Genomic DNA, 14,139 nt, shown 5'->3' with positions numbered 1-14,139 from the left:
ATTGATATTCATTTCACAATGAGTGAATTTTGAAAATATTTCTCCCAGTTATGAAGAGAATTCAGCTGTTTTTCAGTAATGTTTGTGTTAGAGAGGTTATTTTCACAGAAAGTGCTTGCTTGCTGTGTCTTAAATATAAAGTCGTGTTCCAAAGTGACAATTTAACAATTCAGTGACTGGTCACATTTATTGATGCTGTGATAACCCTTTTCTGAAGGGGTTCATTGTAACTTAGGCTTGTGAATAAGAGTTGTAGTTGGTCATAAACAGCAAAGAGAAGTGAGAGACGAACCCTGTATTTTGGAAATAACTGAAAGGATAGACAGAAATTGAGATGGTGGATGATAAACTTTAGAACAATGTTTCTGCCCTGGGGATTGTAGAATGCAATGATTTTGTAAAGTTACATTCTGCTTAATTAAGATAACAAACCCATCACACTATATGGTATTACAAACAGTGCAAACAGCTGAATGGAAGCCCTCTGATATAATTGCTTCTCTGTATGATTCACTTTGTTGAGAAGTAAAGCAGTTTACAATTCACACTGAAAATCATCTCGCCTTCAGACGATTATAGGATATATGCTTACAGAGTTTTCTTCTCTCTGTACATAAAGAGCAAAATGAATCAGTTTCTATGAAAATAACATGGAGTGGACATTTAGGGAATAGTTGATTGATGCAAATGAAATGCTTTCAGTTGTGGGTGCAATATGATAATGCCTGTGAAATAGAATTAAGTTTTTGCAATTATCACTCTGGAGCCTAGGTAGTAAAGTTATTCATGAAATATTCTGCCTTAACAATCATTCAGATGCTCAAAAGACATGTCAGTTTGAAGTAATGCATATCTAAAATTTACTTTAATTATTTTTCCACTACAGTAAAGCAGTGATGGATCTACTCATTGATTTGTGCAGCCAATATCATTTAAATCCAACTCATCATACTCTTGAACTGCAATCCAGAGAGACACACAAACCATTAGGCTTCAAGCCAAATACTGCTGTTGGGATTTTGGATGTAAACAAAGTGCTCATAAAGCAGAAAGTTATTGAGGATAAGCCAAGAAGACCCCAGCCTGTAGTGCCTGAAGTAGGTAACAAATCGAAATAGCTTGTATTGAATTGTAAAATAAGTCATTTTAATTTATTTGTGATTTAGAGCACTCAAAGTATGTTGCATACTGAATTTGAAATGTTATCTGTGCAGAACTATGATTTAGTGTTTCTTGAAAAACAAATTATTCACAAAACAATATTGTGTCAAAAGCCATATAAAAAGTTTGGAAAATTACAAGAGAGGGTAGAGTTAAAAGGTTGAAGGATAAACCAAAGTGGTATTGTGAAAAGCAATTTATGAATGCTTATATATTAATTGAAGAGGTAGTTTGAGTATGCTGTTCCATGATTTTGGAACACTACACAACAAAAGTGGGTGAAGTTTTCCTGCAATTTTCATGCTGACCTATCAAAGAAATATTCATGGTGTAGTGTCAAAAACCAATAAAGATGGCAACATGAGGGGCAATAAATTAATATGTTTATTTATTTTAGTGTACTATGCTATCACTTAATGTTTAATGCAAACCTATGACTATTACAGAAAACCGTGAGGTTGATTGTGAATTTCCTAAGGACGCAAAAAGCCGTAATTCGTGTCAGTCCATTAGTGCCTTTGCAAGAACTGTTACCAGTTATATGCGAAAAGTGTGACTTCAACTTAGATCATCTTGTGCTCTTGAAAGATGGTATCAGAAGGGAAAAGGTGGATCTTTCAAAATCACTGAATGATTTGGAAACCAGAGAACTGTATGCACTGGATACCAGCAGAGGTGAGTTTGACCAGAAACATGTTTACATTGAAATTGTTGAACTGAATTCAGCCAATTTGCCTCAGTACTTTTTCCCTCAGAGGATAATTAACTTCAAATGACTGCATTCTTAGGAAGATTTTAAGTTTGTTGATCAAATTATGATGAACTATTATAAATCTGTGCAAGCTATTATTTTGCTGCTGAATGAAATCTGAGTAGTAATGTTAAAAATCCAAAACACTAATTAGCTTGTTAGACTTGGTTAAATGAAGCAATGGATGTGGTGTAAATGTAAGAATATTTTAAACCATCTGGGGGCTTTTATCCATTTATGAAATATACAGTACATCCTCAACAAATGAGGCCTAATCACTTAGAATGATTTTGAAAAAAAAATTGATCTCTCAAGATCTTTGAATGAACTAACTTTTTATTTTATATTATTGTGTAACTTTCTGTAAAACTTTTTTTTGTAAAAACACCAATGTAGAAACAGTATTTGTCTGGAATATTGCAGTAAATGTGCATTATTGATGTTATTTTTAGTGGACTTTTACTGTACCATTTTGGAGCTATTGTAAAGCATTTTTTTCTGAAAATTAAAGCAAAAACAGTTTGTAATGCAACAATCATGGGTCCAAACAACAGCCCACTTTGTGAGAAACCGACATTAAGGCACACCAACACCGTATTGTTAAAGATGGCGCCTGGATTTACTATTATGTGCTGAAGTACTCAAATGGCCAAAAGGGCTCAACTTGGCAGATATTACAAAGCTATTTTTAATTCACCTTGTGAAGATAAACAGTTACTATTTTCCATTAATATGTCTAAACTACATGTTGCAAATGTTTAACTCTGAAACCAAGTGCAAGGTCAATGTTCACTCTGAATTTATCAAATTAGTTATTAGTGTAGATTAATGTTTTATAACTCTACACAGCGTTTTTTGATTTTCCTTCCTGGAAACACATTTGGAGTTCAAATTCCAGTGAAATGTTTCTCAAAAACATATAGTTTGCAGTCTGGAACTTTGTAATGTTATGTCCAATTAAACTCCAATAAATTCCTATTGATTTAAATCTGGTTAAATTTTGGATGTGGCAACACGGTACTTAAAATGATCAAGAGAAAAAAATATATAATCCTTTCCTACTTAAAGAATTCTTTTGCATATGAAAAAGGAATGCATCACAATTTTGCAATTTTCTGCGGCAATTTAATGTCTATGCTATATCTATGAGACCTTAAAGCTTCTTTAAGGTGATAACTGATGTTTTCCAAACAATTCCAATTATTTTTCATTTTTGTAGTCCTTAAGACTCAAATATATTTTGCTGTGTCAGTCCTAAATTACAAAGGTATTGTATTTTTCATATTTCTTTTTCTCAATTTGCTGTTCTGCTGAAACAGATCTCATATAAGTCTCTCAGTGTGGAAGTTGGAAGCTTGGCGGCTGCTGCTGGATGTGAAGACTGATTGACAATAAACTGCATTGCTCATTGGTTTACAATAACATGAGGATACAAAATTAATTTATATTAAAATTATTTTTGCTTATAATCTTAAAAGATAAAATAATAATCATTGTAATAAAATTGTCTATCATTTGATTTAGTTTGGACATCTAGGTATGTGAAAAAACATATGCATGATCCATTTGCACTTCCTGAGCTTCATGTATGATGGTGCAGTTTGTTGAGTTTTAAAGCCACTCATAATTCTCAGCATTATCAGAATGCTAAAATAAACAGCTTCTTGGTTGCAGATTGTCTTGTTGAAATGCTATTTCTTGGCTCCACCTGTCCCATTTCAAAATCAAGTGCAGAAAGCTCATCAAGTATTTCTCTGCTTTCTGCAGGGCTGGATTGCTTTTATGATTTTTTCCCCCCCACTTTGTCCCAGGCTTGATATGGTACATTTTCCAAGTTTGTTTCCCATGAGTGCACATTCCTTTTGAGATTATATTGTCCATTCCCCAGAATCTTTACTAAAAACCAATGCTCATAAAACTACTGATCACACAGCTTCCCCATATGTTGTTATAATGTAAATGGTTCTTTTTCCCTTTAAGTTGGCCATCCTTATTCCTGTTTTCTGAAGGAAGATGTCACCCCTCTGTTGTCAGCCGCAACCTCATTTCTAACCTCCTTTATTACTGTCATTGAACAACTTGGTTTCTTATTTAAGTCTATTAATATCCTGCTTGGTGTTCATAATAGTCACAGTTTTCTGTCAACTATCCATTTTGAAATTAGCTTCAGCATATACAAACCAATATCTTTATGGTAGATTAGGAAAAGCAGTGATCTCAGGAATGGCTCCAGGGTGATTTGTCCAGCCTGTAAAACAAATTTTACCACAAACAAGAAAATTTGCAGATTCTGGGAATCCAAGCAACATCCACAAAATGCTGGAGGAGCTCAGAGGCCAGGCAGCATCTATGGAAAAGAGTAAACTGTAGATGTTTCAGTCTGAGACCCTTCATCAGGACCACAACCTTGTTTCCTGCTTTCATTCAGTTTCTATTCCAGAACTTCTTCCATGGACTCTTTTATTCAATGAACTTCAGTCTTGCTGCTAAGCCTACTCAGTGGCACATCATGAACTGCTATTTGGATTAACAACTATACTGCCCTCATTCAAACTTCTCTGTAACTTTATCTTTAAAAAAAACTTATTTGGTGCAGTTCAGCACATTTTTTTTCTGAAGTTCAAAGTATGTATACTTATACAACCTTGAGATTTGTCTTCTTGCAGGCAGCCACAAAACAAAGAAACCCAAAAGCAGCCACTTAAAAAAAAAGACCAACAGCATCCAATGTGCAAAAAGAGGGAAAAAAAGCAAATTGTGCAAACAATAAAAGTAAGCAAATAGCATTTAGAACAAAGTGGGTCCTCAGACATGAAGCCCAGAGCAGGCCACAACCTTGGCCTCAGTTCAGCGCATGGTAGAGTAAATGTCACAGAGCAGCGAGCAGACCCACAACTCTGGTCCTGACATCATGCCTTTTCAGTCCATCTGGCCCGCTGTGTAAATTAAATTGTCCAAACATCGGGTCATTCCTTGCTCTAAAACCCAGGCCTCTTTGGATCGATACGCTCTGGGCCTGGACCCCCGCCGTCACGGTTTTGCCTGTACCCGACCTTTCCAAATCAGCCTGGCGCTTAGATCGATCAAACATCACTCTTGGTTTTAAAGATCCAATGGAGTTTCCATTAATTAATCCTTAATTTTCTAAACGTCTAATAATATTATCCCAGAATACTGCTTCCTGTATGTTTTACCATCTCCAATGTTGAATCAACCTATCCAATGTTTTTCTTCTGCATTTAATTTTGTATTAAAAGTACTATCCTTAATTTCAAGTTATACAATCCATTCATAGCTAGACTAACTCCTAAAAAGCAGGTTTCTTTGGCGTCTGCACTATTACCCATTTTCCCTTGTTTTCTGTGCTCATTTGTCTTCCCATCGTGCTGCTGTGTGGTGATATGTTGTATTCTAAAGTACTGCACATTCCACATATACATTGATATCACTTAACTGTACTTTCCCAAAGTTTTCTGCATCTTCCATCTTTCTCTGAAGTATAGACTAAATAGTGGGAAGATCAACTTCAATAGATTCTGCAGTCAATGATGAAACAAAGATTCTCACTGATGACTTCAAAGGAAACGGTGCACAAAAATCCAAAATAAAATTTCTGACATGAGTTGCTGTCAGCCATCAGTTTAAGTAGTTGGTTTAATGGCATCCGGCCACCATGCTCACTGAAGTAGTTATCACATTATGAATTCTTATGTGCAAGCCAGGAATGAGAAGCATAGTTTTTAGCAAATATTTAAACGCTTTGCAGTCTGTTGAATTAAGATTGGATTGTGCGCAAGATTATGGTGAGCGCTATTCATATGAACATGTAATCTCAAGCATACTGCAAGCTCCTTGGTGCTGTAATTTCAATTGCATTTCAGTTTTGCACATCTCATGTAATCCAACTGAGAGCTTTAACTTCATGCATTTACTCAGCGGTTAACTTAGGCAATGTAAGCAATGAACATGTGCCAAGTCAGCACCTTGATTGATTTCAGTGCCTTTGACGGTTTTGTTCAAGTTTCAAGTGGCTACAATTTTTGATTAATTTGAATTAACTTAAATGTATTTATTTGTTAGGGCAAATATATGACTTAGTTTTAATTATTTTCTTATGCTTTTAAGTCATTTTTTATGAAATATGATCTTGGTTATCTAAAGCAATTTTTGTATATCTTCCTGTTTTTGTAACTTCAGAGACGTTCATAGATGTTGAACATTTTTTGTTGGTATAGCATCAGGAAGGCCTGGATTCATGGCATTTCAAAGCACTTTTCAGTGTGAGGCTTTATCAGGGGCCAGCTTTTCTTCGCCAATCAAGTTGCTGCCATTCAGTAAATTGGGAAGCCACAAAGTATTCTGTAGTTCAAATTTCACCAGTAGATCAGATGTTGTGCAATACAGTCATGTAGGATCCATATATTAACAAAAATGAAAACAGAGCATACTGAGAATAATCAAGTCAGGCAGCGCCTGTAGAAAAAAAGACTTTATATTTCAGGTCAGTGAATTTTCATCAGTTTGTCAATTTAAACAAGCTTAATACTTTATTATTTAAAAATTTATAAAGTTTTAAAATGTTTCAGTATACCAAAGTTCACTATTTTAAAAATATATTCATATTTTAATATCCCTTATCTGCAAAAATCTCATTAAACAATTTATAATATTTTCTGAATGAGATTTATTATAATGAGATGTATTGGTCTTACTACCTGGGAATCTGTCTCCGATTGAGAGCAGTAAGCCAGCTATGTAAAAATTCAGTGTAACAATCTCTGGAAGCAGATGACAGCACACTGATGTGACTATATGATGAGTTGCATGCTACTAACCATGAATAATGTTTGTTTTGCAAATTCAGCTGAATTCCTTCCTCACAAGGAATAAAATTAAAGCCTGATCACTGATAACTGGGAATTTCTGAGATAAATAATGCATATACAGATACTCCAGAAATTTTACCAGTTTCACAGTATAATGATGTCAAGCACAGTCATCACTGTTATAAAATACAGGTCAGATTCTTTGGACTCCACCATAATTTTAATTTCAAGGTCATGAACTCCACCCTGATCCATACCCATTTTAAGGTAAACCAAATTGTTCATACAACACACACAGAATGCTGGAGGAACCCAGCAGGTCAGGCAGGATCTATGAAAAAGAGTAAACAGTCGACATTTAGGGCCGAGAACCTTCATCATACCCTTCGTGGCATAGGTGACTTTTAGATAAGTTTGCAACCATAAATAAATGCCATCACCAAAATAGCCTTTTGTACCTCTGGTATATTGCCAAAAATTGTCCCTCAACCCAAGTATCTGTTGAAATAATGTACTTTTCCTTTTGTTATTCCCATATTTCACCATTCCATTGCACTCTTGGCTAGGATGTTTTATTTGCTGTAAACTTACATTCATCCAAAATCTTCAACCAACTCCCTTAAGCTAGCTGCTAGTTAAATTATGCCTTGTTTTTAAAATGCTCCTCTGTTTTCAGATGTTTTTATGGCTTTGTACTTCATTATTTCTGCAACTCCATGCATGACTCCAAGATATCTAACCCCCTCTATTTAATCATATCATTGCCATTTCAATTGCAGAAGCATTAATTTCTTGACTTCCTTCCTTAAATCTCTCTAGTACAGCCTTTCTCAACCTTTTTGCCCTGGAGGAACTCTTGAAATAATTTTCAGGTCTCAGGAGGTCCTGCATAAAAATTATTATATCAACAGCTCACAATATGTTGGCATGATCAGTAAGTTGTTGATATAATAGTCCAAGTATAATTGACAATACTCTTTTGAGTAGAGAATGAATTGTAAGCTAACCTTTCATGAAATTAGCTTACCTTTCTTAAAATTAATCTTTTTCTTTCCATTTCATAAATTTTAAAACCTCGTAAGGCAAACATAATTAATTAATATTTTCAATAAGACTTGAGACTTTCTGCTATCCTTCCTCACTCTCAAACCAAGCAGCAGTGGAAACACTTTAACTTTTCCTTTTGCAACATGATTTTTCCAAAGATTCACTTTCCTTTTAAATCCAAGAATCTTGACACTTGAAGTCAAAACATTTTCTCCAGGGGCCTTGCAGAGACTTGTTCAACTGCTTCATATGATGAAAAATGTCTGCTAAGTAATCTAGTTTCTGCAGCCATTCTTAATCGTCAAAGCACTCTGCAAAATCTGGCCTACTATTTTCTTGAAAGTATCCCTGCTATTCAACTTTCAGCTCAAACACCCTTTTGAGAACCCTTCCTTTGCTAAGCCACAGGATTTCTCTGTGTAACAGTAGATTGGTGTATTCTTTGTCCAGGTTTTCACACAGTTTTTTAAACATTCTCGAGTGAACTTGTCTTTGTTTAATAAAGTTAACCTTGTAGCATTCAGAACTTTTTTCATTTCATCTCCAAGAGTTTTTGACATCAGCACCTCTCTATGAAGAAAGCAGTGTGTTGTGATAAGGTCAGGATTTTCTTTTTTTTGCAAGAGAAACAAAACCTCTCATGGAGCCAACTTTTGATGGGGCACCATCAGTACAGATGCCAATACACTTCCTCCAAGACAGACATTTTGCTTCCAGATGAAGACAAAACATGAAATACATCTTGGATTTTGCTCCTTTTGGGCGGCTCTTTGCAACAGAAAAAGTTTTCTTGAATTTCACCATCATTTACAAATCTTACAAATGCTACAACATGATTTTTTATTGAGGAAATCTATTGACTCATCAGCCTGGATAGAGAAGCTGTTGTTTTTCAGTTTATCACACAAAACCTCTTCAGCATCATGTGACGTGGCATGAATACATCGACTTATTTTAATGTTTGAAGGTGAAACCTTTGCAATTTCTTGTACTGTCTCTTGTTCTAACACAGGGTTTAATAAAATATAAAAAAAGAATGGCACAATAAATAAAAAAATGAAAACTGCAAAAAGTATGAAAACTTTACAATACAATTCACTTCTAACTTACACAATTCACCTTTTGCAATGTTTACAACAACAGCAAAGCATCAGGCCAGCAGCTGAGTCACAGCGCATAAAAATTCCTTCTTTAGAATAAAAATTTCCCTCTAATTTTCTACTACACTGGTAGCGTTTGTTTGCACCCACAGGTCAGTCAGTGGTGCATAAAGGGAAATTGGGGGAGGTAATTTGGGAGGGAGAGGCTGATGTTACAGCCCAAGTTGGGTAAGTTCAGTCAAAGCTCGGAAAATGCACTTCACACTCCTCATCAGCCTGCAGTCCTCGCCTCCGTGCAATTCAGCGCTCACCAATTATCAGCCTACTGTTCTCCCTCCCTCCTCCATTCAGCATTCACCAATTATCCATGGTCTCCCCTATTTTGTGTCAAAACTGAGGATGAAGTCAACCAAATAAACACGGCCCTACTGCATACTGCCATTCTGGGCTGGAAGACCTCTAACAAGATTCCTAATGGGTCTGCTCGGGCACTGCCCACCACTGTAGGCAGTAGCACTGCATGTTGCGTGGTTCAAAAAACGATGGTTTTTTTTTATCATGATCTCTCGTGGAACCCCGGTTGAGAAATGCTGCTCCAGTATATTAACTCATCTTCATCCTCAAAGATATTTAAGAATCAAGACCATCCTTGATGAAAATGCATTTGGTCTTTTGCCTTGGTGAGTTGTTACATAGATCAGTTTCAGATTCTGTTTGGCAGACTGAAGGCAAATGCTATACAAAGCATTCATTACAGGGGACTTCCTATAGCTCTGCATTTCATAGTTCTTATATGTGTGCCCCCTCTTCCCTCTCCCCCTCTCCCTCCTCTCCTCTCACACTCCTCCTCTCCTCTCTCCTCCCCTCTCTCCTCCCCTCTCTCCTCCCCTCTCTCCTCCCCTCTCTCCTCCCCTCCCTCCTCCTCCTCCCCTCTCCTCTTCCCCCTCCCCATCCCCTCCCCTTCTCCCTCTTACCCCCTCTTCCTCCTCTCCTCTCCCCACTCCCCACTCCCCCTCCCTCCTCCTCTCTCCCCTCTCCGCCTTCCCACCTCTCCACTCTCCTTCTCCCAGTTTTTGTATTCTTTAACCTGGTTACCTTCAGCAGCTTATTCCCATAATAATAATGCCAGCCTTGCCATTGCAAGGTATTCACTTTATCCTATTCAATCTTCATGTGCCTTCACTGCAACTTAAAACTAATTAGTTTTCTCCTTCCCAGTTCTGACAAAGTTATTTGACCTGAACATATAACTTTTTTTCTCTCCCCACTGATGTTTCCAACATTTTCAGGTTCAGATTTCCAGCATCTGTAGTTTTTTCTATTTTTATTTTGGTGGAGGTTGTTTTGTGGTTTTCAGTGTGAACATATGTATTGAATAATTTGGGTGAGAATACTGTCATTATTAACTGTACTGTTTCCTCTGCCTGTCTGTTCTGATCATTCAATTTTCTTATCTCTGATAGGTACAGTAGATTATATAAACAAATGAATCTTTAGGTTACTCTGACATTCAGTAAGATCTGATTGTAACTACTTTACAGTTTTGTCTACATGGTAACCTTTTCACCCTCTTGCTAGCCGAGAACGAGACTACCGCATAGTAATACAGTAAAAGTATTCAAAGACACTGCACTCACTGCCGTGGAACTGTAGAGTTTTACAGCACTAGACCAGGCCCTTTGACCTAACTCATTCATAGCCCCCCATTATAATCATTCTGATTATTATAATCATAATGGGGCAGTATGGTAGTGTAGTAGTTAGCACAACACTTTACAGTTTAGGTGACTGTTCAGTTCGCATTGCTGCCTGGAAGAAGTTTGTACGTTCTCCCCGTGACCGTGTGGGTTTCCTCCATGTGCTCCGGTTTCCTCCCACAGTCCAAAGGCATACCGGTTGGTAAGCTAATTGGTCATTGTAAATTATCCCATGATTAGGCTGGGATTAAATTGGAGGATTGCTGGGCAATGTGGCTCAAAGGGCTGGAAGGGCCTATTCTGCGATGTATCTCAGATCAATAGATGAATTGTTGTTATTATAATCATTATTAAATTGCCTACTGAACTAGTCCTCTTTGCCTGCATCTGGCCCCATCCCTCTAAACCTTTTTTATTCACATAGCTGTCCAAATGATTTTAAATGTTATAATTGTACCTGCCTCTACCACTTCCTCTGGCAACTTATTCTCCATACTCATTATCCCCTCAAGTCCTCAATTGTCCTCTCAAGTCCCCTTTAGGTCTTTCTCCTTTCACCTTAAGCCTTTGCCCTTGAGTTTTAGGCTCTCTTATTCTTGGTGGGGGGGATGGTGGAGAAAGCTGTGACAATTTATTGTGTTTGTGTCCCCCAGCCTCTTTTGTTGTAGGGGAAAATCCCAGCCTATCTAGTCTCCTACTGTAACTTGAACCCTCCAGTCCTGGCAACATCTCCAGCTTAATCGCATTCCTCCGACAGTATGAAAATGAGAGCTGCACAAAATTTCCAGGTGCTTTCTCACCAACTTGTACAGCTGTAACGTGATGTCCCTTGAGGCTCATTGAGAAAGAGTTCCAAAGCAAGTTTTTTTCTGTAAACAGAGAGTGGTACGCGCCTGGAGTCCACATTCAATATTGTAATTCTAAGCAAACTTATCTCTAAATTCACAGACCTGTGACACAACACTTCCTTTTGCAACTGGATCCTTGCCATCCTGACCACAGTCAGTAACGTTTAGACAGCAACATCACCACCATGATTATCCTCAGCACTGGTGCCCCTCAAGGCTATGTCCTCCAAATTCTGCTCTATTTCCATCTATAAGAAATTCCATCTACTGTAGTGGGCAGAATCTCAAATAGTGATGAGTTGGAATACAGGAAGGATATTGGAAGCCTAATGACATGGTGTCATGACAAAAAAAAAATTTCAGTGTCAGAAAAATAGTCATTGACTTGAGGAAGGGGAAAGGTGTGGACACTTGTTAACATCAGTTGTGCTGAGGTCACAAAAGTTGAATTACAAGGTTCAATGGGTGAACGTCGCCAATAGCCTTTCCTGTATAACCATGCTGATTCTATGGTGAAGAAAGCTTTCCAACACCTATACTTCCTTGAACTGAAATAATTTGCCATGCTGTCTTTGACCCTCACCAATCTTTATCAATGTGCCATAGAGAACATTCTTTTGGATGGCAAGTGCATGTTTAACCCACTGCACTACTCTCTCTACAGTCATGGCTGTGTGGCTAAGCACTGCTCATGTGCCAACTAAATAGTATGTTCATTGATGGCACCACTCCTGTTGGTCGAATCTCAGATGGCGATAAAGAGCCATACAGGAATGAGATCAATTGGTTGGTTGAGTGGTGTCACAAGACCAAGAAACTGATTGTGGACTCCAGGAAGGGAATTCGGGGGAGAACACACACCAGTCCTCATTGAGGGGATCACTGGTGGGAAGGCTGATCAGGTTCATGTTCCTGAGTGCCAGCATCTCAGAGGATCTATCCTGGGCCCAACACATTATTGCAATCATGAAAAAGGCATACCGGCAGCACTAAGTCGTTAGCGGCTTGAGGAGACTTAGTCTGTCACTGAAGACACTTAGAAATTTCTATAGCAATACTGTGGAAAGCATTCTGAGTGATTGCCTCACAGCCCAGTGTGGAACCTCTTGTGTATGGAATTATAAGAAGCTGCATAGGGTCCATTAGCATCCTGGAGAGGAACTTCTGCGCCCTCCCATAGGAAGCCTCCACATCCTTCCTATGGTGTGATGACCAGAACTGCACACAGTATTTCAAATTTGGCCTAACCAAAGTTTTGTGCAGCTGCAACATGACATGCCAAAGGTTACGTTTAATAGTCCAACTGATGAAGGCAATCATGGCATATTCTGTCTTTACTACCTCATCCACTTGTGTTGCCACTTTCAGGGAGCTATGTACTTGTATCCCAAGATCCCTCCGTACTTCAATGCACCCAAGGTCCTGTCATTTACTGGATACTTTCCTCTTGTATTCTGCCTTCTAAAATGCATCACTCGCTTCTGAATTAAACTCCGTCTGTCATTTCTTTGCCCAAATTTCAATTGAACTTTGACAACCTCGACAACCTATGTTGCTATCCAAATCCTTGATAGATAACTGTTATAATAATAATAGGCACCTGTAGTCTCATGAGACTATGGATTTGCGCATTGGAAGGTTTCCAGGGTGCAGGCCTGGCCAAGATTGTATGGAAGACCAGCAGTTGCCCATGCTGCAAGTCTCCCCTCTCCACGCCACCAAAGTTGTCCAAGGGAAGGGCATTAGGACCCATACAGCTTGGCACCGGTGTCATCGCAGAGCAATGTGTGGTTAAGTGCCTTGCTCAAGGCTCAAGGAGTCACACCCCTTGGCTCGAGGCTCAAAATAGTGACCTTCAAATCACTAGATGAATGCCTTAACCACTTGGCCACGCACCAACCAGATAAATGTTACGTATTAATAAATAAATAAGTATATAGTACACACACACACACACACACACACACACACAATTCCGGATAATTGGGGCAGCCACTTATCCACTTATTTGGGAGAACGCTTAAATAACAAGAACTAATCAAGAAAATAGCCAGAATTCCCTTTCTTTATTTGGGATACTATGCCACTTAATTAGAACTTTTGACAAACAATTTGTAACTAGCATCAGATGTGTGCATGTCATGTGCCCATCAGACACCACACTGTGCTTAGAGTAAACCATGTTTAGATAGGGCCACTTGCGTGTGTTTGTGTTCAAAGAGCAGTGATTTTTGTCACTGGTAGTTGGCGACAGTAGCACAAATTCAAAACTATTTTGCTTATTGTGGTTTCAAGCATTCAGGCTTAGAGATGCCAGAAATGAATGGGAGTGAATATGGAACATTTGCATGCCTTCAACAAATTAGGAACTAGCAAGAATTTGAAGGAATTCACAATCATCTTACAATAAAAATGAAGATTTGGAGGATGCAATCATCAGAAGCATTGTATGAAGGAAGTCCGTTATCTACACTATATGTTTGCACTGATTTTGTTCATTTATAGTTCATCAAAAAAAACACAACAGTGTACTTGGCAGAGAGAGAGAGAGAGATAGAGATAGTCCACCATTTAATAGTCTTTGTGCATTATGAAGACCTTTTTAAAGTCTTAGTACTCTGGAACAATTGGCTTGCATTATATTTTCTGTGAGTTACAATCTCAAAAACGCAACAATCCAGCATGATTTCCATTTGATAAATCTATGTT

The 14,139-nt window shown here is 37.9% G+C and overlaps 1 protein-coding gene across 8 annotated transcripts in view; it reads left to right on the top strand.

Moving 5' to 3' along the window:
- Window positions 1-14,139, top strand: part of cobl (cordon-bleu WH2 repeat protein) — a 302,078-nt gene that overhangs the window by 131,919 nt on the left and 156,020 nt on the right. For all 8 annotated transcript variants that reach the window (XR_011885441.1, XR_011885442.1, XM_072253549.1 and 5 more), the window contains 2 exons: window positions 887-1,097; window positions 1,608-1,836. Coding sequence is in view for 6 of the 8 variants with exons in the window: in XM_072253549.1 (XP_072109650.1) it covers window positions 887-1,097; window positions 1,608-1,836 (440 nt within the window). In the remaining 2 variants the exon portion in view is untranslated. The remainder of the gene's footprint in view (window positions 1-886; window positions 1,098-1,607; window positions 1,837-14,139) is intronic.

Source organism: Mobula birostris, chromosome 3, assembly GCF_030028105.1.
Source record: "Mobula birostris isolate sMobBir1 chromosome 3, sMobBir1.hap1, whole genome shotgun sequence".
Classification (NCBI taxonomy): Eukaryota; Metazoa; Chordata; class Chondrichthyes; order Myliobatiformes; family Myliobatidae; genus Mobula; species Mobula birostris.
This window is presented reverse-complemented; position numbering and strand designations above follow the sequence as displayed.